This window comes from Hydra viridissima, unplaced genomic scaffold, assembly GCF_058129835.1.
Source record: "Hydra viridissima isolate aposymbiotic clone 2 unplaced genomic scaffold, HvirCarnegie_v1 scaffold_12, whole genome shotgun sequence".
In the NCBI taxonomy this organism is placed as follows: Eukaryota; Metazoa; Cnidaria; class Hydrozoa; order Anthoathecata; family Hydridae; genus Hydra; species Hydra viridissima.
In genome coordinates, this window is record NW_028324311.1 from 6,244,643 (window position 1) to 6,269,277 (window position 24,635).

Consider the following 24,635-nt stretch of genomic DNA (forward strand, 5'->3'; position numbering starts at 1 on the left):
TGTGAAAAGAACATGCTTTAAGAAACAAGATAAAATGGACTAAAGTTCAAGTTAGATAGAAAATTATTTAATGATAAAGTTAAGGGTGCTTCTTGACAATTAAGGGTTAATATGTGAGAAAAAACGACTAGGTATGTGTAATTTACTACCACTGATTAACCTCCTGAATTCATATAAACTTATTTTACTAAATTACTGAATCTGACCTGCCAGAATCAAGCCCTATTACCATTCATAGCTAAGTAGATTGAAACATCAACTTTAGTACGAATTCCAGCAGTTCTGCTAGTAATGAGGTCAAAAGCCTTCAACAATGTTATGAAATTGTTGGCCGGTTCTGTAAAAATACAAGTCTAGAGTTCTTCTATAGTCGATGCATTTCTTGATTTCTCCTGTAAACAAGAAGGCAAACAAAGACATTAAATGAAAACCGTCCGTTTTTTAACAAAGAATTTTGATCAAATCATTAAAAAGCTGTTTTACAAGTTAAGCTTTCTTAATGTAGACAATGAAGTTTAGAGAAATGGTAACTACTAATTATTCCATATGACTTGTCAGATGGCAACATATCAATGACGTATTTTCATTTCATTTTGTTGTTATACTCATGCAAAAGAACGTTATTCGTTGTTTTCTAATAAAACGTGTAAAAAAAGAACTTGTAACAAGCTAAGGTACACCGTAAATTTACAATGTAAATTTATGACTATTGTTAGCTATCTGAATCCTAACTAAAAAAAGGTAAGATCATTAGGTTTGTTTTACACTACATAAAAAAATAAAATTCACGGAAAGTCAATGAGACTTTTTATTTACTCATTTTAAAGTTTTTTGTGTTCATTCTAACGCAAAAAATTTTAAAATTTGAAGAAAGTTGGAGAGACTTTTGTATAATGAAGAAAAATTTAAGGTTTTCCCGATATTTTTTTGATAAAAAACTTTATGAATATAAATTATAATGCAGAAATGTTAATCGGAAATAATTTTCTTGACAGAGTTTATCAACATGAAAATGACATGATGACATAAAGTTGACATGAAGCTGGTATGAAGGCAGTATGAAGATAACACGAAGATAAGGTTTTCATTTAGAACTTTTGAGTCAAAAAGTTGCTCTAAAACTGAAAATATTTTAAATTTTGATATTAAATGACAATGGACGACTTAATTTTTAAACAATTTGATATAATGATTAAAGATAACGATTATAAATGATAATAAAAAATAGTGCCTTACTGCATTCCGATAAAAGCGTTTAAAATTAAAGCGTTTGAGATAAAAGCATTGAAACTCACGACTTGATTATTTTGGACGTGTAACTTTAATGCCGTGTTAAAATACGGTAATGAGAATTACGGGAAAGAGGGGGTGGGGAACCGTCATCCTTGTCAAACACTTTCACAATCTGTTTAATTGAACCGAGCATAGTATGCAGAGGAGGAAATTTTGTCTTTTCCTCCGGTATCAATAGATTTAAGTTAGTATGTATGCAATTACAGATAATTTATAAAAACCTATGTGCTCTAGCCTTTACTACGTCATAAGCTAAACCAGATTTCTAATGATTACTGATGCTCGAAGTAAATTACAAGGAAATTTACGCAAAAAAGTTCAATTAAATTTTAAAACACAATTACCTTCATAAAAAGATAAATATAAAAGCAAAATATTTGCAGAATTTGCTTGATCTCCACGTCCAAGTAATTTTAAAAACATTTAAAATTTCATAAAGGTTGGATTATAATTAGATGTTACACACTTTAATCATTTTTTAAAAAAATACGGAACTGTCAATATATGATATTTTTGGAAAAACAAGAAATCGAAAACTCAAAACAATAATAATTCTAAGTACTAAGATGAACAGGCACTATGATTATGTAAAACAATTGCAAAGAAATCAATATTTTAAAATGCAATCTCTTCGCTTGGTGAAGATTTTTCTATAATGCTCGGCTACTCTCAACAAGAATTGTTTTTGTTTTTGCAAACTTTGAATCATAGTTTCTTTCACTTCTTCAGTAATACGTTCATCCAAAAAAGCCAATCCCACATCTCTCTCTGACAGATACCATTGGTGTCTTTTAGTAACTGTAGCAGCACTTTTTTTTGACATCTACATCTGGATAAGGGTTCAGAAGTTGTAGCAAATCCAGATCATCCTTTTAAGTCCATCAACTTACAGTTATCGTGCGCTAAAAGCGAACATTAATGAAACTACTAAAACCAATTACCCATTTCATTTTTTTAAATTCATGTCGAACGATATTCAATTGTTTAGTAAAAAGCTCTATTTTGAAAGCATATATTTCATTTGCCATCCGCCTTGCCTTTTGCGAAGCTCCTGAGATTCTGAAACTAAAGCCGTTTTCAGCCTCCCTCCTCCCCCCTTCAAACTTCCTACTTAAAGGAGTAAAAGTTGTACTAACTCTATGTGGTCTTCTCCAGGGTGATTTCTATTTTTTAGGACATTTTAGTTGAGTTTCAATTGTTTTAGTTTTTTCCTCTAGAAATCCTTAAACAGGAGTTTCTTCACCCAACATTGTCGTATATGACGTCTTATCTAACGTAACCTACAGACTTTAGAACTCTCGGAAGATCCATACATGTGAGGACCACTTTATGGTTGACTACAACACTTCTCAAATATTAATTTTATGGGTATGATGACGGCAAACTAACCACATTAATGTTCATCCCAATGTTCTGTTCTGGTACACGCCCCTTGGATTAGTCATGAGGACCTAGAGGATAATGGAGAGGCAATATTAACTTTTTGAATGCAAGTCAATATCAATTAAGTGTAAAGTCGTTTAATCTAAACAGAGGAGAATTGATGTTTAGGAACACTATAAGCTCAGAAACAAATTTTTAGCAGTACACAGGTTAGGGTAAAAGTATGGTGGGCTTTATTTCAGAGGAAATATTCAGAGAGTTTTAAAATGCCTCCAAATCACTTTATCTCGGTTTAACTATTGCAAGTTTTATTCGTTCTCTGTTAAACATGGGCATCGCCGGGATAGAATGGTTTATTTCATTTTTTTTCTTTAAATAATTGAATTTGAAGGACATGTCAATCTGCAACAGTACTTTACTTTTCTTCCCAGTTGGGACTATAAAGCACAGCTCCGAAACGGCTGATTTTTGGTAAAACCTAAATATAAACATTATTTTATAAATAGCAAAATTGTTATGCATTTTATGAAAACGAAGGGTTTGGAAATGCTGGAGAATATAACTGACTACCAAAGATACCATCATGCAATATTTCAGTTTGATAATTTGATCCTTAATGACCCGGAGTATCTAATCTGTTACACAAATTTTAAACTTCTGTATTTTTTAAACAGAAACTTATTTTAGTTTGAAAATATGGTTTTGCAAATTTGAGAGATGAATTTTTGATTCCGTAAAATTTGTACTTTTTATCCGGGAAAACTTTTCAGTTTGTAAATATTTGAAAATGGCATTTGTGAGAAGTGGTTCATGTGGTGTTTACTAAGTACTGTTTTTTCAAATTGGTTTTTATCGATTTCTATGCTGTCCTTTCCTTTTTTTTTAGAATCAAGAAATACTTTAAAATTTCATGCTTTTTAGTAAATATGCGTAACACTTGCTTATTGCGTTTGTGTGTATCAAATCTGATACAATGACCGTTTGTTATCAATCTGATATAATTAGACCGTTTATTAAGTCAATAGGAAGTACAGCATCAAGACCAGCTATTAGTAAGAGATATCACGAGACATCTATTTACAGTATTAATACCTCAGCAGTTTATTACAAATGGAGACGTTAGAACTTTGAACCCCTTGATGACGTAACCTTTAAGGAGCCTGGAATAACGCTAGCACTAGATATGAAATTTACACCCTTTGAATATTTCAAATTTTTTGTTAGTGATGAGATGTTTTACAGCATCACAGAGTAAACAAATATTAATTTAGTGTCTTCATATGTAAGCATTGAACCGCTTCACACTATTCGTAGAAATGATCGTTCATATCTGCGAACTCTGTAAAGTGGTTAAAGCAAAAGATTGATGTGAAGCAGCCCAAAATTGTATATAACCAATTTATGGGTAAGATATGATATAAGCCAGATATGATATGTATATTGTACTAGCCAAGATTAAGAACGCAGAGATGGTATATCTACATTTGGTTTTATATAAACAGATCAAGTTGCTGTTTTAAATGCATATTTTCTGTACTGGCTGACTAGAAGATTTGTAAATTCAATTCAAAGTTGCTGAGTGTTTGATAAAAGTTACTTCCTCTCGTTGAAGACCATCCTTAGTTGTAGGATACTACTACAACCACTGAAGAAAGCAGCTCAAATCCTTTAAATCATATAGGAAAAGATGGGTTTGATCAAATGCCTTGCTACATTGAAAACCAACAAAGGAGTTTGTCCTGCAAAACAGGACTTTTTATGTGTAAGCTGTAAGAAATGCAATGCATGGAGTTGTCTTAACAAAGGAGAAGATGTTTTGAAGTTTTTCATTCAAATATATTAAAATATTCTTACTGTTATCTTTTGTAAAAATACTTGTATTTTAATAAATAATTTAACTTTTTTTGCGTAAATTCCTAGGTCCCTTAATTCGAGTATCAATAACCATTTGAAATCTGCTTCAACTCATGACTTTAAGTGGGTCAGAACGCTTAGGAATAACTAAAAAAAAATCAAAGTTTTCTAAAATATTAATACAACTTTATCCGTTGTATTTTATTTGATGCAACTTAAAAAAGTTCATTGTCATCATTTCTTTGGCATTAAAACCCCTAATATGAAGTGCCAAAGGCAGGGTATAATGTTTTTTCTTTTGAGATTTCACTTCTTAAGTTTAAAACCATGTAAATGTAAATACTTGTGTTTGTTGTTGATTTACTTGTGTCAAATTTTAAACGTAAAATACGAAATAATAAGTTCGCTACCAAATACGTTCGCTGCCATATATACTCTTTGACTATTATGTCAAGTGCATGCGTATAGAAAAATGGCTCCGCAACGAAGCCGTTATAAGAAAATTTTTCAAAGCATTAATTTCAACTTTTGCTTAAATTGCAGGAGAGCAGTCACTATTTTTAAAATAGCAACAGCAATATAATTTAAAATAATCACGAAACAAGATAAGAACTTTGAATTGATTTAATCTAATCTATAATGTAATTTGAGGCAAACCAAGACTACGGAAGTTAAGTGAGACAAATTCCATTTGCATTCAAAATTATAATTGGGAAAAATATTCACAGCTTATTTTTCTCACCCAAAATAAAGTACAAAATGGAATGTAAAATATATCAAGTAAACATTTCTTTAATAAAGCAAACTCTAAAATTCACAGTAACTATAAGCTCTATAATACAGCTTTCCCTGAATACTGTTTAAAGAAGATTACATTTGCTAAAAATTCAGAGGCGTCTAGAGTTTTGTTTTTTGAAGTCATAGCAACAACATTGATGTTTCAATCTTTTTGTTAGTAAAAGATTGGAAAAGCAAACTTTTATTTAAATTCAATATTTTTGATGGTGTTTAAGAAATTTGCTTGATGCTGTTAAAATACACAGCACCTGAACATGCAAAATATATCACACAAGAAACTGTATAATGTTATCTGGTATTTTTACATCACTTTTTTTTTTACAGACATCATTTAGATAACAAGATACATGTTAAAAGCGAACTTTATTTGACGTTAATAGTGAAAATTATGATAACGACTACATTAATGGTGCTGACACTAATGACGGAAATGAAGAAAAAGAATAAAATAAAGTAGAAAAAGAGTAAGAAGAAAATGCCCCGAAAAAATTTTAAAATATTTTCCCAGAATGCCTTTACCATTCCCGCCAAAACAACGTAATAATCAAATAAAAACAACATACGTTTACGTAGTTTCGTCTTAAAGCCTATGGTATTTTTTCCAAACTAAAATGCGCCAATAATTTGACGAAACATTTTGGCCATCTACCTATATATTTTCACAATAAAATTATTTAGTTTTATTGAAAAAAAGTAAAAGTAGTGAAAAAAATAGGTTGATAGCTAAGAGGTATGAAATAGGAATGGAAAGCAAGCTGGCTGTATAAAAAGCTTGGAAGAATATAACGTCTTTAAATTAAATATAATAACATGTTGAGCCAGCTTTTTTAGAGATTGGTTGGTATTGTCTTAACCATGTTTCAGCATTCTTTTTATTAATAGTTTCAGAGAAATAAAAAAAAAATTATTTAAAGTGTTAAAAAAGTGAAAAATTTAACTAACTTGTGAGTTAGCTTTTTATTTGATCCAGATACCTTTATACCTTTATAGCTTAATACCTAGTAAGAGGCACTATGTAAATGATGGCACTGTGTAAATTTCAAATACCAGATTATATAAAAAATGTTTTTTGTTTGTTGTTAGCAAGTAGTAATATTATTTTTTTTTAATAAATAATATATAGCTGCAGTATACATAACATATGTAAATATATATTTTCTAAGTTAGTGTTTTTTAAAAATGTTCTGTTTATTACAAGAAGTTGTAGCAATAATGCTATAATTTTTTAGATAATAAGCTTATAGATTGCTTTGATTGTTTGTGAGTTTTTAAATTAGTTTTTTTTATTTTACTCCACTACTTTTGATATCAGAATGGTAAATGAAGATGACCCTAACCATCTTGTATACACAGTGGATATATCTAGAGCAAAAGAAGAATTCAAAGAGATATGTCAGTCAATTGAAGCTGATGATGCATGTATAGAGGAGGCTTGTACTGTGTATGAAAAACTAAGCCAAAATATTACACTAGAGGTAAGATAATAAGCATTCTTAAATTTTATCTGTATTAAAAAATATTTTGTTTTAAAAATGTAACTTTCTCATGACAATTTTTTTTTTTTTAGATTTTATTCTGTAATACCAATAGTAACACTGTCACATACAACTAATTTTAAGAATTTGTTGATCTTAGTGTTGTTATTTTAAAAATTATTAAATAAACATAAGCTTTTCAACCAAATAATCTCAAAGTTAAGAATGTTTATATATAAAAGAAAAAAACCTTTGATGATCTTGCTAATAATAGATTGTAATAAGTATGATTGCTGATAATAGATTTGCCAATGGTAGTAAGTGATTTATCTTGCTAATAATAGATTTATTAGCATAATATTAGCAACACTGGGTAACAAAATTATTAAGATGGCACTCAATTTTAAAGTTTGACAAGGTTTACCCTCTCAGTTCATTCTATACCATGGAATAGATGTTGAACAATATTGTCAGCTTTAACATAAACAGTTTCTATTGATATTAAATCTGAGTGCAGATATGTTTTGCATCAACTGACCCTATAGTGCCTTCTTCAACAATTTTAAAGATTGTTAGTACATTAGTAAATAAAATGCTGAATCAATAATATTGTCAAATATTGGCAATCCTGATTTTCTTGGGTCTCTGTCCTACAAGGCAAGTTCTTTTTTAAGTCTTGCCATTTTATTGTGTAAATTGTACCCTTGTTAAGGTGGATTTCTGCCATTTCTCAAAAATGCACAACTTCTCTTGTTTTTGTTGTAAGGCTCTTTAACTGTTTTTTGTTTTTTTATTTAAGTGCAGCGGAAAGAAATGTCCCAGCACCTGTTTGTTTGAGGGGCCTCTGGATATTTTATCCAGTGTTCTTTGAAACATCAAATTTTATAGTTACACTTTTTTTATTTGCCATTTTTTCAGCAAAATTATTTTGAGGGTTTATTTACATTTTCTTTATCTTTAAAATTATTGAAAGCTTTTGATGAAAATATTTTGTCAGAAAATTGCTTGGTACAATCACAAAACCTCATCAATGTTGTGTGCCAAATTTTAACATGTGTATGGTATTTATGTATAAAAACAGAACCCATAAACAATAATGATGTAGACATAATATGAACATTAGTTATCATTGAAATTTGTATAAAACTTTATCTACAGTATTTGCTGAGAGACTTATCAACAGTATTTGTTGAGAAGAATGAAAAAACAAAATAGTTCTTGGTGTATTAATAAAAAATGATACTACCATATTAGGGAAAAACATAGTTTACCTCTGTCTTCAACAATCAATTAAGTGTTTGATCAAATCTTTCATAGTTTTGTTTTCATTTAGTTAATAGACTAGTTATGAAAGTTGTTTTTTTAGCATTCAATTTAATAAAGTCATAATCTTCACTGAGGTATAATTTGAAGTTGTCTGAATAATCAAGCTATTTAACCAATAATAAAAATATTAAAAAGTAATGGATCATCTTTTTTTTTTGTTCAGGGTGAAAGTTTGCACTGGTTAACATGTGCTTACTATATCTCTCATATAAAATCAGCAGTATTACCTGGCCAAACTAAAGTTGACCAACCTGGTTTGCATCTATCATGTCTCCTTGAAAAAGTGAAGTTGAGGTTGTTTGAGTAGTTATTAATAAAAGTATATTCTATGTTTTTAATGAAATGTATATATGTTTACAATGTGAATTACAATAGTTCTTATTCATTAGGGATGTCAAAATTTTTTTTTAAGTTTTATCTAGCACATTATCTAATTTAGTTTATTTGATAAAGACTAACTTTTATGCAAATATTTTGAGTTCATTATTTGATATTTAGTAGTTACTCATTAGGGGTGAAGTTTAGCTGTACAGTATATCTGCAGTCTCGATTATATACTTATACAAAATGCGCACAAAAAATTTAAAAAAAAAAAAACAAGTTTAAATTTATTATTCTAATAATCAAACAACAGTTGCATATTGTGTTATCTGCAAAAAAAATAAATAAATAAAATAAAATTTATGTTAAGCTTACTATAATAGTTCAGTAAAGTGTCAACCATTAGGAGTTTTCAAAAATTTCAACAATTACAACATATTTGATATTTTATCTTTTGACATCAAATATTCAAAATTTTTACTTCAATTTTTACATATAGTAATTTTAATAAGTAATTTCAAGTGTTTACTTCAGTTTTTCAAATGAAGGGAATTACACCACAAAAGTGCTTTTGTAATAATCTGGTATGCACTTTCTACTGTCTCCATAATTTAGATAAGTTTCTGCATTTGAGAGATCTGTTTTTTGGTGTCGATTGATCAAAAGAATTTCAAAAAAAAAGTTAAAATTGCACTGCTGCTGTCATATCTTGCAGAGCCATTGAGCAATTGTTAAATATTCTTTGTTTATGAAACTTTTTTTGAGACTAAACATTAAAAAAAGAACAAAATTTTTTTTTCTTTCTTTGAATGTGAACATTCCTGTTATTCATATACTTGAAGTATATGAAAAGTAGGAATAGAATTTAATATAACCATTCATAATTTATTTGTATACTTTTTATTGTTGTTTTTTAGCTTTTTTTAGTTCTTTTTCTAATTGTTGCCCCCTTTTGGCAGAAAAAAAGTTAAATACTCCTACAGTCTTTAAGTTAGAATACTCCTACAGTCTTTAAATTAATTCCAGTCATCCTGCAGGAAGTCTTTTTATTGCAAGAAAAGGGATTACTTATCTCTATTTTTTGTTGGTCATATCTTTTACAGCAGAGCTGAAAGACTTGATCAATTCAGAACATGTCTTCTTTCATTTTGTTTGTTGTTGTTGTTGTTGTTGTTGTTGTTGTTGTTGTTGTTGTTCATTTATTTAGTACCAGGTTATCAGTCTAATTGTGAATCCATGCTTTGCATCAGTATTCTAGCTTGCTCCCAGACTAACATAATTGCAGACCATCTTGTAACTTTAAGCTTTTTTCTAAAATTCCAAGATGGATTTAAATAAAACTTGGCTTCACACACCCACACCTCAGAGGTAAACCATATTAAGTCAAGAGATCATTGTTTCGGAGAGAAAAAAAACAATTTTAAATTATGAAGAAATGGTATACCTAAATACAGAATTATATTTATTATCATTTTTATTATTATTATTATTATTATTATTTTTTATTGTTGTTGTTGTTGTTATTGTTTTTGTTGTTGTTATTATTATTGTTGTTGTTATTGTTATTGTTGTTGTTATTGTTATTATTATTTTTACTTATTATTATCATTACTACTACTACTACTACTACTACTACTACTACTACTACAACTACTACTATTATTTTAGTTTGTTACAGTTCTTTCAAAAAGTGCGCAATTTTCTGGAAATGGCAAAATATGGTGGGAATATAAATAAGAAGATTGATCAACTGGAGCGCAACTTCTCAGTGTCATCAATTGTTTTTGAAAAATATTTGACAATATTTAAGAGCATTTACAAAGAGGATTGGGTTGAGTCATCTAAAAGAGGCCGCAAGTATTTTATTTTATATTTTACTTTATAAGATAAATTTCATATTTTTCTTTATACCAAAATATGAAAGAGAAGGTAGCTATTTCTATCATTTTTTTATTTAAAGGCGTGAACCAATCACTTCAAAAGACATACTTGTCTTCTGTTGGTGTCTTTTTATACGAGTTAAAGGTATATAATTTATTTTTTTAGTATATAATAATTTCTTTTCAGGTATACAATTTGTTTTTGGTGTAACATTTTAGTGTATGTTTCATTATTTAGATATATAATTTGTTTTTGCAAGCCTTAGGTTAACTTTTTTTTCAAATATTATACAGTTTTTTGTGAATCTTTTTGATTTTTATCTTGTGTCAGCAATACAGTAATGTATATCATGCCCAAAATAACCTCTAATTACTGATCAAATACTTGTCATTGTCCTAACATATTGATGTTATTAAAAAACACATGAGTCATGAGTTTTTGATGCTGCCCTTGTTCTTCAGTTTCAGCAATCACTTCTTTGACTGAGCCAAATCTATTGCCACAGAGCATCTTTTTGAGTTTAGAAAAGGTAGTTAATAAAATTAGTACTTAAAGCAACTGAAGACACAGAAGCTTTTTGTGGCTTTAGAAAGCTTTAATTGGCTGCCTGCTACTCAGCTGACTGTTGACTCAAATATGGAATGAAAAATTGGACCCATGTTTCATTCATTTTGATGTGTTAATGTAAAAACTCAGGCTTATAAAAAGTTGCTGTGAATCCATTTTTCTAAAAACAACATTAAAGTTTCAATCCACTGTAACTTATGAATTAATGATCATAAATGGTAATAGAATGTTATTTTAAACCCTGTGTAATTCTTTTTTTGAGGGAGTGATCACTTGCAAACCAAAGTACCTCCCCCAAGCAACCTAATGTCAAAGTTTCCTATTGCTTTTATCAGCTTTTGCACATAAATTTTCTATAAGTATTAAAATTTTAGAATTAGATCTTCATAGCATCTTTAACTCTAGATGAATAATTTTTTGATTTAAAGAAATAAAATAAAAAAAAAACATGTATCATTAATTTTGTATAATGAATTTACTTTTTACCGACTTTACTTACTTGACTGAATTTACTTTTTATTGCATCAATGTAATTTTACTTTTTTACTGACAATTTTTGATAGAAAACTTTTCAAAGTATGCTGTTGGTTACATATGAATTAGTGTCTGGATTGGATACTGGAGATACCTTAGACCTTATCCAACCTGATCCACTTCTGTTTAAATTTTATTATTTTAGTGATATGATTGCACTAGTATAACAAACAAAAAAAATTTTGCAAACTTTTTACCATTTTTCATTTACAGATTATAAAAACGATAAACAATGTAAAACATGAAAAAGTGCAGCAAACTTTGTCATGTTAACAAAATACATTCTACTACACTCTGTTCAACTAAGTGACATAAGATTCCATATTATTGTTTAATATGTAAAACCGCACAAATTGTAAAATGCCAGTATCTTAAAAAATACCCAATAAGTTTCAAAACTATTTTTATAATTTGTTTTAAGTGGTCACCATATTTTAAGAAAAGTTATCATAATCATGGATTAAGGTTAAGAAAAGTTATAACCATGGATTAAGGTCAAGAAAAGTTATAGTCATGGATTAAGGTCAAGAAGGAAAATTAAAAAGAAAGTTAACAGATGGATGCAATTACTAGTTTAATTGATACTTTTACACTGGTCTTGTTCAACAGCCAATTTATTATTTTTGTGAATTATGAAGGTCAGGTTAATAAAAGCTCATTATTACCATAGATTGGATCAGAAAATTTTTACCCATTCAGGGCAATTATAGAAAAGAGGGGTTACTTTTAAGTTTTTCAGAATTTTACTCTAGTGATAAATAAAGTTTATAGTTTAATCGATAGTTTAGTGAATAAAAAATTTGTTTACTATATATTTGTAAACTATGAATTTCATGATTACAAATTTCTAGTTTAAAAATAATTATATTAATACAGCTCAGTATCCTGACATCAGTGATGACCTGGTAAATTCATATCATTTGCTCTTATGTTGTGTGGACCTCATTTTTGCTAATACATTGAGTTCAAAGGAGTTGAAGTTAGCTATCAATGAAACTTATAATGGTATAAACCTTTTTTTTGTGTTCGTTTTTTTATTTGCTAATTTACATAGTTTTACTTAGTTTAAAAGTGGTATATTTTACAGGTGTACCTGAACATTTTATGGAAAAAAATTATTCTGCTAGTGAGATTCCGTCTATACTGGACAATTTGTGCATGATTCATGAAGGTGATAAAAAGTCTTTATGTTAAATTTTATGCAATTTAAAAGCAGATTGTTTAGTTGGCTTTAGTAATATCATTTTAAACATCTTTATCTCTGTTAGTTTTACATTACTTTTATTGTACTTAGGTCTAGCAATAGAAACAAAAGTTATTAGAAGACAATATCTTGGTAAATTCATAGAAGAACTTTTAAAAGACAATGTAGGTTTCTATGACATGATTTATTTTTGTTTGATATAAGAAAAGTTAACATTAAATTGCCATAAGTTAACTATACAAGTTTTCAATCATAAAATTTGAATTTCTTTAACAAAGTGCTTAAAATTCTTTAGACAAATATTGGCCAACTGCTTTATTACATATCAGACATTTTTTCTTAAATGTAATTAATCAAAAGGTTAATTCAAAATAAACAAAAAAATGCATAATAATCTAGTGAATTCATTATGAACTCAGTGACTTAAGCTCTGCTGGAGTATTTTCAGATTATTTAGCATTTAGATTTTTATCTTATGATTTATTTGTTTGTAAATATGTTTTTTACTGGATTTAGGTAAAAAGTATTTTTCTCATTTTTCTTTTTTTTTTTCCCCTAAGCAACTATTTTTTATTAAGCACTAAGTCAAAAGTTGATTATTTCAGTAATTTTTATTTATGTCTTATACTTATATATATAGGTACTGCATGGTGACGTGGAGCGAAAGACTGGACTGTTAAGTTCAAATAATTTTGACCTAAACCTGTTAGTTTGTTTTTATCTTAAGTCTATACATTTGCTGATGTAATTTTAATTTTTGTTATTTTTATTTTAACATTTATGTTTTTATTACCAGTTATGTAAATAAAAGAATTTTTCCCCAATTTTTGCATTATATCCCTTTGCTAAGGAAACAATTGAATGACAGTTATCAAAAGCACATCATCAAGTTTGGTGAAGTAGATGAAAGGATTTTTATCAAGGAAGATTCTGTCTTATACATTGGTTCTCCCACAAAAAGAATAACCGCCTTTTCAAACATGGATCAGAAAGCAAGGTAATAATCATCTTTAGTCTCACTTTTTTAAAGTTGAAGTTCTCAAATTTATTTTATTCTTTATGAAATAGTTTTTATTAAATTTAAATTGTTGTTAAAATTGAATTTGATGTTTAGAAAAGTATCTTATATTGATTAGATATTTGCCAAAAAAATTACAACAATTAACTTATTAAGTGACTCCATAACTAATTAGCATCAATAACTTAGTACCTAGGCAAGTGAATTTTCTTGAAATCTATTTAATTCATTAGCAGGTGGATTTTCTTGAAATCCATTGACTGCCTAAAAAAGTTTATCTTTTTCTTTTCAGCTTTGTTTTTGGTTCTATTGCAATTTAAGTTAGCATACGTATTGTTTAAATTAGCATGCATAATTTTATGTAAGCATACATGTTGTTAGTTTTTGTGAGTGATAGTTTTTTTATATTAATCTTTTATATGTGAAAGATGTTATTGGTAGTAAATAGATTATTGTGGGAGGGAATAATTAATCCTACTTTTGGTTTGATTGCATTAGTTTGATTCTAGTATATAGTTTAAGAAAGTATCTGGATCAGTAAAAAGCTAATTCTATTTGAAATCTGTAGATCCCAAGTGAAAAAGAATCTGCAAGATTACTTTAACAAGGTAATTAGTTTCTTTCACTATAAGATGGTCTGAATGATTTTCTATGATCAAATAGACCCTCTTAATTTTAGTTGTGTTCCTAAGTTATAAATGAATATAAAAGTAAAGCTACATATTAACATCATAGTGGTGTAGAAAATGACAGAACAGGATTTTTCAGTCAAATTAAGATGCAGAAACACTGAATTCATATTCCTATGTTTTCTTTAATAAGTTGAGCTATTTGCTAACCTGTCTATCGTATTGTTTTAGCTAATCCTTACGCTTAAAAATTTTTTATGACTTTGGATATGTTTACACATACTGATTCATAGTAAGTTTAGGCTACCAAAAAATGTGATCAAATATTGATAAGTTTGAATTAAGAGTAAAAGTTTGTTTATTAAATAAATTAATTTAATGCAATTAATTTCCAATTTTACTTTTAAAATCAAGTTCAAATATTTGCACTGTCTTAAGTTAAATTTTTGTAAATTACAGTGGCAAGTTCTTACTTTCAATAGAAAGTTGTAAATGATTTTGGTTTCTTAGTTCTGCATCATTTGATTTTTCTGTGCTGGTGTTAAATATTTTTGATCTTGTGAAATAACTCTCTGCTTGGTTAAAACCATTTGGTTACAAAAACTTTGTTTGACATGAATCAAAAATGGCAACATCTTACATTCACTATTTGTAATAATTATAAAATAATACTGTATTATAGCATTTCCTTAATCCATCTTTTTATAAACCCTTCTCTCTATGATACTGGGCAGCTGGTGTTGTTTTCTAAGTAATAAATCTCAAGTCATTTATGTTCAGAAGATTTATGAAAATGATATGAAAAAATGTTTTGCTCATGTCTAGGAGGATGCAAAAGTTTTATCTTTTTTTATTTGTTTTTTTTTTCTTTTTTAATTTTAATTGAAGAAAAAAAAAATGTTTAAATATTAGTCATAAAACAATTTCCATTATAATCAATGACCTTTTGTCATCTTGTAGATAAGTCTTGATACAGGTTTGGACTAAAAAAAAAATTAGAGGAGATTTTCAATGTCTTGCCGGCTTGTAAACAGTTGCTCTCTAAGTGAATTTAATGCTCAAGTGAGTGAAACAGTCATCATCTAGAAATGGTTGCTTGGTGAACTGAAAGCTTTTGAGCTTATGCTATTGTTCCATGACAGATTTTCATCAGGCAACTCTAACAAATCTTCACTTTTGGCTTCTTGTGGTCTTCTAAATCATAACTCAATTGCTAAACCTATCAAACCATTTTTGATAAAATCTTACTTTTAGATTATCAAATTCCATAAACAAAATAAATTGCATTTTCACCTTGTTGAAACTCATAGCATGCAATGTCTGAAATGAATTTTTTTTTTTAATTTCAAAAATAGTAAATTATCTTCACTCAAAGATCTCATATTAAACAAGAAAAAATTCTCTTTCAAATCATGTATAAACTTAGTGATTAGTTTATTAATTTTCATAATAAATTTAAGATTAAAATTTTGATGGCAAGACTTTCGCATACTCCTAATAATTTAGATTTTTAAAAGATTTATGTGTTTGCATCACTAAAATTGCTGATATATTTTTTTTTTTTTAAGCATTCAACAGCATTCACTGAAAATCATTAAAATTCCTGTTAATGCTGCAAACTTTCTTTTACATCAAAAAGCAATCAAATTCAAAAATTAAATGAATTAAATTAAATGATTAAATATTTAACATTTTACCAATTACATTTAAAAATATATGAATCTAACAAATAGTATTCACAAATGATGGGATTGTTGAATCCAGATGAAATCAGTATTGGATTAATGATCAGCCATTTTACTCACACATAAGAAAAAGCATGAATATACAGCTATGCACTAAAGTTTATAGAGTTTTTCATAACAAAATGTTGATTTTTCTCATTAAAATTTAATGAAAATAGATTTTAAGTTTTGTTACTTGCCATTTATTTTTGTATTGACAAACTGGCTGGAAAAAAGTATACATGAAAGAAAGACGATCCATTTTACCAATGAAGTAAAAGTTTAATTGAGTTTACTAACTATAAATTTTTGACACTTTTTTTACTTAATTACTGCTTTAATTGATAAAATTACTTTTAATATAATCATTTTTTCAAAACTATCTTAATTTGGTTATTTGTTATGGTTATCTAAAAAAAATAATTTTAATGTTACAAAACAGTATTTTAATTGTTAAAAATTGTCAAATATTATCTTAAAATATTTCAAATTTCAATTCATGTGCAAATAGTGCAAAAAGTGGTGTCAGAGAGCATCAAAAAAAGAAAATTATTGGACTGATCAAATTGTGGGCGTTTCTGAATATTGATGTCTTGAAGACCATTGAAACAACAACAAAAAGCTAGCTCAAGCATTCAACCAATCTTTTTCTAATTGAAATGCAAGCAGAGAACTCAGTTGACAGAAAACAATAACGAAAAAAGTATATTTAGTCTTGCATTGCAATAAGAAAATTATGGATCATTGCAAAAGACAAAAATGTTGCAAAGATGTTTGAACCGGACAGTAGAAGATTAGAAAAAAAATCATTTGGAGCGATAGGTCAAATTTTCAAATTATAAATTTCTTTTAACATGACTTTTTAATTTTTTTATTCATTTGTAATATGACTTGATATTCTTTTAATATCTCACTATCTATTTACAAATTAAGTCATAGTATTTGAAAAAAATATTAACATAAAAAAACAATAAACTACAACATCCCTATGATCTTCTACAAGCACACATTTTACTTTTACACTCAGTAAATGTTTAACCACCTGTTGGTTAAAACCAATATAAACCTGGTCATAAGCCTGATTGTTTTTATCATTGCCTAATCTGTAGGTTTCTTAAGATTGTTTAACCTTTAATTTTAATATTTTTAAAAACTTTAAAGTAAATTTTGTTATAATTTCACATTGGTGATTGTAAAAGCAAATCGATGTTAAGTTTAATTTTAATATTTTAACAACTGACTTTAGGCAAAGGGTTTTGCTCCTGAATCACCTTTAACAGGGCGACAGTGGCTACCTGCAAATGTAGATAGGTAGGTTTTAAGATAGTCTATGAAGTTATTAGTCAGTTTGAGTTAGTGCGAGCATAAATGCTTAGAGTATAAAAATAATTATAAATTAGCACTTTTTTTTAATGTTAATTAAGCAAATTTGAATTTTTGCTGTTTTCTTCATATCTTCTCTGTTTAGTTCTTCTATTTAATTTTTGATTTGTTTTATCTCCCAAAGTCTTTTGGTTTATGTAAATTCTAATTAATTTTTTAAAATGTTATTTTTATGTTATAGCCTTTATATTTTTTATCTAGTCCCTCTGAATCATCAATTACAACCTCAGTGAGCAAATTACAAGAATTAGTCAATGGCTTAAAAGCAGCCCCTTCTGATAATTTAAAAGGTTTATTTAAAGATCAGTAAGTAATTAGAGTATTTTTGTAAAATAATTGGTTTTTTTTACTGTTAAATTGTTGTAAGCTCTCTATATATTTAATTTGTAATTTTGCTTTTAGTTTGAAAGCTGAAGAAAAGTTAGCGTCAATAATTTCAGATTTCTCAGCAATCTTTTTAAAAGAGTATGTAAAGGTGTGACAAATTCTATTGCTTGTAAATTTTTCAAACCTATTTCAGAATGTTTGCTTAACTTAATTAGTGTGTAAGAAATAATTGATTTTACACCCTGTAGATACTATTATAAAGTATTATATCTAATCATACAGTGCGTTTATGAATTAGCGCTAAAAAATAAGTAGACAATATCTCAAACATTTTATTAAAACATATACAACAAAATTTCATAATTATTAGTACTCTTGGAGGTTTTATTTTATCTGTTCAATAATTCACCCATCAACTTCAATAAAGAATGTCAGTCACAGGAGACAATAATTTATCCTATGATACTTCAGATATGACCTCTAAAATTTTTTTCCTAAGTTCATTAAAGTTTTGGACACTGCCTCTTTGATAAAATCTTGATTTAATCACACCTCAGAAGAAAAAATCTAAGGGATTAAGATCTGGTGATCTGGCAGGCCAATTAAAATCAAATCCATGACCAATGACACATTCATGGAAGTACTCCTCCAGCACTAATGAGTAGATGCACCATTGTGAACGTGATTCTAGCATGTCTGTATAATTTTCTACTGTTACAGTATCCTCAAAGAAAAATGGTTGCAAAGAAAATGAGGCTGTAAAACCCATCCAAACACAAATTTTTTCTGCATGAAGTATCTTTGGTAATGTTTTAGAAAGTTTTTCATCACCCCAAATGACACAATTGTCTCTGTGAACATGACCGGCCATGTAAAAATATGCTTCATCACTCCAAAGGATTTTGGTAAGAGATGCTGATTTTCAATAATTTTTCTTGAGAAATTGACATGTACAATCTTGTCATTTGCTGTTATGGCTTGTGTTTAACGCAATTTGTAAGGATATTGATGCAAATGATGTTGCAGCATAGTGTAAACACTTGATTTGCATTTTCTAGTTGCTCTTGAAATATCAGATGTTGTTGCAACACCACAAGGATCATTGTATTGAAGTTCTTTGAGAGCATTAAACACACTGCCTCTTTGTTCATCTCTTAGAGATGAGCGTCCCGATTTCAGTGCATCCTTAACAGACCCAGTTGTTGCAATTTTTTCAACTAATCTAGTGATTGAGGATTCTGAGAATAGATTCTTATTTAATCCATGCTTTGTTTTAAATTGCACATTTTTTATTTTCATAAAACAATTGTATTATCTCAATGCATGTTGCTAAATCCATGTTGGTTTTAAATACGTAGAGACCAAATATATTTTTTCTAAAAAAAAAAAAAAAAAAAACCTCTGTATATGCGCTATATATTTATTTTTAAAAAAATGTGTCAAAATTCCATTAGTTAAAAATGTAGTTCTATGGTTTTTTGCTTTACTTAAAAAACGCACTGTAGAAAGAATTTTTTTAAAGTGTAAGTTTATAATTAAAAATTTTTTAAAGTATCTGTTTAATATTTAAGTGTGAATTAAATAAATGTTCTAGATTTTTATATTCATATTATAAACACTTTATAAATCAAGTATCATATAGACTTTTATGTTTTGTTTTTTATGTTTTGTTTTTTGTTTTTGTTATATCCTATTTCAACTTTAGCCAATCGAAGCATCTGCTAATATGGAAACAAACTCAACAGAAATTGTTGATGAGGATGTAAATAAAGACTTTGCTAAAGCCAGATTGCATTTGGCTGTTGTCCTCTTTTACAAGGTATTCCTCTGACCAATAGGCTGGGATTGTAAAGCACAATTAAAAAGTTCATGAAAGATATTTGTCATCTAATGTTTTTTTATGTATACTTGTCTTTTACAGATTTTAGAAGATTTTTTCATAGAAGAAAAGAAGAAATCTACTTCTGATTTGTCAGTAAGTTTTGCTGTGACTGTAAAATAGTTAAAATTTTCATAATTTTTAAATTATGCTACACAAGTTTTAATTTTCATCTACCTTTGTAACAATTTCATGAATACAGAACAGGACCCTATCCTATAAAGCTTGTTAAGCAAAAAAAAAAGCATAATTACGAAAAAATTTTGCGTAAATTAAAATTTTACATAATTATGCAATTTTCAAAACTGCAATTCTATAAAAATTGCGTTCTTACAGGTTTTTCAAATTTGCCATAAAATTGGTAATTTCTACATAAAAAGAGAAATTTTTGCTTCTTTTGGCACACAAGGTAAACAAGGAATACACCTTGGAGAAAAGTATTTTTCTAATCTGTGTTTTGTAAACAAATTTTATTTCATCATTTCAGAGATTTGCATACAACAATAAAGGTTTTATATATGTATGTATGTATGTATGTATGTATGTATGTATGTATGTATGTATGTATGTATGTATGTATGTATAAATATTACATTCCTTGTTTAACTTGTGTGCCAAAAAAAGGGTCTGCATTTCTTAAATTTAGAAGTGGAAAAATTCATGTACTCAGTGATATAATGTTCAATTTTTATCGATTAAAACAAAACTTCATTTACTTCATTGACAAACAAATTTTGGTTGATGATTAATTTGCTCATTAGCTTTTTTAAATGAATGGTTAACCTATATACTTACTTTTAATACTTACTTACTTTTAGAAAACTGTCAAAAATATTTTTTAAATCACTTAATATTCACTGAAATTATGTAACTACATTTTTTTTTTTTTTCTTTTTTTTTTTACAAAAATAAGATTTTTTCAAGAAAAAATCACTACAATCATTCTTTGATTAAATTTTTGCATAAGATATTTTCTGTAATTTACTCAAAATTCTGTGTATTTTGTTTATAAGATTACAGTTTACAAAAAAAATTTTGTGTAAGAAAAATTACACATTTTCCAGCTTTATAGAATTGGGCCCAGGTTTAGTAGCATGATTGCACATGCAAACCATTGCATTGATGTGGATGTGAGTGGTTTTTTATTGTATGTATTGTGTTTATCTTTTGTGTCAGGTTCTATTAGAACAGGAAATATTTACAAAATGCCTGTTCACTTGCAGTCTTGAAATTGTTATTTTCTCCTACAACAGCTCCAGGTTTATTTATATATATTTTTTATTTTGTTTATGAAAATAAGTTCAAATTATTTAAATTTTTTGCACAATTTCTTTTTTTTCACTTTTTTCTTTTTTGCAATTTTTCATAACAGAATTTTTTTTATAATTGTAAGTTAAATTAATATTTCAGGGTTTTTCCGTGGATTTTAAAGACATTCGATTTAAATCCCTTTCATTTTTTTAAGGTAATTTTCAAGTTTTTCTCTAATTATTCAAGTTTTTCTCTGATTATTTAAGTAAAAAAGTTTTAATAATAAACTGTATATAATGAAGCTTTTTGTCATTGCAAATTATTAATTTTGTAAAATTTTGTTTTATAATTTTTTAACTATGATAATTTAAGCCACCATTTGTTCTTTAGATTATTGAATTAGTTATTCGCAGTGAAGATCTTTCACGAGATGTTATAAAGCATTTGAGTAGGGTGAGAATTCTTTAGCAAACCTGTTAAAAATAAATTTAAAGATGAACCTTATTTAAATTCCATTATTTACTATGATAATTAAAAACTTATTCATGCCACATTATTATAATGATTGTATAATCAATAAAAAAAACTCTATTTTCAATTTCACTTTAGATTGAGGAACATATTCTAGAAACCTTAAGTTGGAAATCTGGATCACCCATATTTACTGCCATAGAATCCCATGGTGTACCTCACTGTCAAGAGGTTGCTGCTGATCATGGTTTAGTTACACCTATGTTTTTTATATCGCCCACCAGTTTAAGACTGAATAAAGATGGTTTGTAGTTTTAGTTACATATTTTTTGCATCTATTTTTTTTAATGATTTCATTAATCATGATCAAAATTTTATTGTTTATATATGTAGTTATTGTCTCATTTTCCTATATAATTGAATTCTCATCGAGTTTTTAAAAGTGGTCTTTAAATATATTATGTTGTCCTGAATGGGTAAAAATAAGAGCAAAAACTTAAATTAAGTAATGAACCAATTAAATGGTATAAAGTATGTTTATAGTATGTTTGATGCTTTTGCCTGAGTTGATTTTTTTTTTTCTAGGTGTACAGCAATCTCCTATTTTTTCAATTTGTGACCGTTTTTCCACACCAGTTGCAGCAGGTCCTGCAAAGCGTAATTTATTTGGTTCCACAATTCGGAGTGAAACCCAACCAATCAGCTCCTTAAACTCTCACCATTTAAGCACAAGCGTTGTACTTCCACCAAAAACTGGAGGTGTAGTTAAATGTGTTTTTTACTAAATCCTATTGATTTTTAAGTATTCCGCTTCACATTCTAAAAGTCTTCTTTTACTCTTGTTAGTTAACCAAAGTCCTGTTTCAACAGTGAGGTTCCCAATAATGTTGACATCACCTGGTTCCAGTCCTTTAAGGTTAATTGCCGTTGCATCACGTAGTACTGATAATCAGCAAACTGTAACCAAACCAAATTCAAAGAAGTATGGATCTCTCGGCATATTTTTTCGAAAACTTTATCATATGCTAAGCATGCGAATGAAGGATTTGTGTGAGAAATTGGATATAGGAATAGAATTGCAGAAAAAGTTAGTTATTAGAAGTTCTATTGAATAAAAATGAAACTTAATGAAAAAACGAGTAAATAATTAAACAGGAAAATCAGTACAAAATTTTCCTGTTTATAAGAATTTATATTATCTGTAATTTAAATTATAAAAATAAAATAAAATTTTATGTATTTAAAATTAGATAACATTATGTATGTTTAATTTATATAATTATTTAGGATCTGGACATGCTTTGAACATAGCTTAGTTTCAAACATCGATATGGTTCGTGATCGACATGTCGATCAGCTCCTTATGTGTGCTGTTTATATAATGTCCAAAGTAACAAATGAAGACAAGTCGTTTCGTGAAATTATGAAATGGTACCGCACTCAACCACAGGCATCGAGTGATGTAAGGTTTTTTAAAAATTTGTCTTCATGTTATGTGTTTGCGTTTACATATAGTTTGGATATACATATAAATTTAATATAAACGTATATATATTTCCAAATGAAATTCGATAATTTTTCAGGTTTATCGTAGAGTTTTAATACAGCGTGGCTCGGAAAAAGCTCCAAACGTCACTGAGAGTTCTGCATTAGAAGATGGCATAGATCAATTAAAACATGAAGAAGTAAAACATGAGCAAGAGGAGAATTCGGTAGAAGATAGTAAAGAAATCTATGATGATCTCATACAGTTTTACAACATCGTGAGTTGCACGCTCTTGTTCTAAATGGTTTTTAATGTTTTATTATGGATATTAAACTTTATTTATTTTATTTACTTTTTTTTGTAATTTGTGTTGAATTGAACTTTTTTATTACCTGGAAAAATATGTTACAGCAATTTTAAATAACTTTCCAATCGTTCTTTTCATATATTCTAGATTTATATTAAAAAAATGAAGGATTTTGCGTTAAAGTTTGCAACAAACAAGTTACTGGTTAGAGTCAATTTTAACTTGATTTTGATTCTATTTTTGTTCGATATACTTAAATCAAAGTCTTCATTTTTTCTTTGTTTTCTTTAAGCTTGAAGCACCCTCTTTATCGCCATTACCAGTTAGTCGCAGACAAGTGTATTCTCCTCGTAAAGTTTCCAAGCAACATGAAGTATACATATCACCGAGAAAACCTAGTGAGCTTTTTCTTTTTAAAGTTGTTGCTATTGTTGTTGTTTTCGATTTTAAATTTGAAAAAATTTCCCTTAATATTTTTTTAACTTTAGCACCTCAAATGACGCCAAGTAAACTTTTATACTGCTTTGATTCGGACTCCCCTAAAGTAGGTGTTGCATTTTTCTGTTTTATAGTATTTTCTTAGCACTGTGCAAAATCTTAAATATAGTTCGTTTTTCCAAACAGAAATTAGGTGAGATCAACGCAATGATCAAGGGAGGAACTCGACGGAAAGTTGCCCTTGATGACGATGAGCATTGCCCTGCTAAGCGAGCGAATAATGGGTTGGCTAAGCGAGCCCAAGAGCTTCGGCAAGAGCAGAGCAAAAAAAAATAACTAAAGTTTTTGTTTTATAAAAATTTTAAGCCAAATATTTTGGCGAAAAAAATATGTGAATATTTATAATGATTTTATTTTATACGCCTGCAATGGTGTCGCAATAAGTTGTATATCTAAAATGTCACGCTCGTTAAATTCATGCCTTTAACTTTATTTAGCGCTCAATATTTGATGTATTTTAATATCATGGTGATATTAACTGCTTTGAGAATTTTTTGCGCACACACGATATTATTTTTAAAAGTAATATATTTATTTAGGCAAAATAAATTTTGTTATTTTGGGCTCTCGAGCTGTGTGCGACAATTAGGATTCTTCAAAGTTAAGATGAGGAGTCAGCCAATATTTTTTTAGTTTTAAAGACACGAAAAACGTACTGATCTTATGTTTCTGAGCTTTGTTTTTAGTTGCAGTTTTTATTTCTCTTTGTTTTTGTAGTTGGATTTTTATATTTTAATTTGGTAAAGTGTTGACCTTTTTTTTTACACGTTTTTGCGAGCGCATCTTGTTTCCTCATTTCATTTTCACGTTGCATTTTAAATTAATAGAATTTAAGATTTAATAAGATTTGATGTAAAAATATCAGTCGATTATCTGATTGAAATATTTTTAAAGTTTTTTCAATGCGGTTATTTTAAAGCTTGATTTCCATTTTAAAAAACACTCCAAAGTCTTTTGGAATGTTTTGCCTGAGCTGGTCACACTGACACTGGATTATTTTTTGATACACTGAACCGGTGAACAGTT

At 28.0% G+C, this 24,635-nt stretch overlaps 1 protein-coding gene across 9 annotated transcripts; it reads left to right on the forward strand.

The window, feature by feature from the left end:
• The first annotated feature begins 492 nt into the window (after positions 1-492).
• On the forward strand, positions 493-24,512 carry LOC145193995 (retinoblastoma-like protein 1). 9 transcript variants are annotated; one of them, XM_090068102.1, is made up of 29 exons: positions 493-741; positions 996-1,080; positions 6,641-6,803; positions 8,293-8,423; positions 10,119-10,307; positions 10,411-10,475; positions 12,309-12,437; positions 12,520-12,603; positions 12,727-12,800; positions 13,277-13,341; positions 13,487-13,633; positions 14,223-14,262; positions 17,254-17,318; positions 17,592-17,696; positions 17,793-17,865; positions 19,423-19,536; positions 19,639-19,692; positions 20,773-20,855; positions 21,007-21,061; positions 21,238-21,300; positions 21,457-21,622; positions 21,904-22,077; positions 22,165-22,405; positions 22,606-22,780; positions 22,902-23,081; positions 23,259-23,315; positions 23,404-23,509; positions 23,600-23,655; positions 23,736-24,512. In XM_090068102.1, the coding sequence occupies exons 3-29, from the start codon at positions 6,642-6,644 to the stop codon at positions 23,883-23,885; spliced, it is 3,003 nt and encodes a 1,000-aa protein (XP_089924228.1). In that variant the 5' UTR covers positions 493-741; positions 996-1,080; position 6,641; the 3' UTR covers positions 23,886-24,512. The 9 variants fall into 9 exon arrangements, with proteins under 9 accessions (XP_089924228.1, XP_089924230.1, XP_089924235.1 ...); XM_090068103.1 differs by lacking the exons at positions 493-741; positions 996-1,080 and adding an exon at positions 6,207-6,272; XM_090068104.1 differs by lacking the exons at positions 14,223-14,262; positions 17,254-17,318.
• The last annotated feature ends 123 nt before the right edge of the window (positions 24,513-24,635 follow it).

Excerpts from the sequence above, each read along its gene's own strand:
- LOC145193995 (XM_090068102.1), top strand. The coding sequence starts at position 6,642 with ATGGTAAATGAAGATGACCCTAACCATCTTGTATACACAGTGGATATA. Across the intron at positions 13,342-13,486 it reads AATAATTTTGACCTAAACCT|GAAACAATTGAATGACAGTT; the intron begins GTTAGTTTGTTT and ends CCCTTTGCTAAG. Across the intron at positions 23,082-23,258 it reads TCATACAGTTTTACAACATC|ATTTATATTAAAAAAATGAA; the intron begins GTGAGTTGCACG and ends CATATATTCTAG.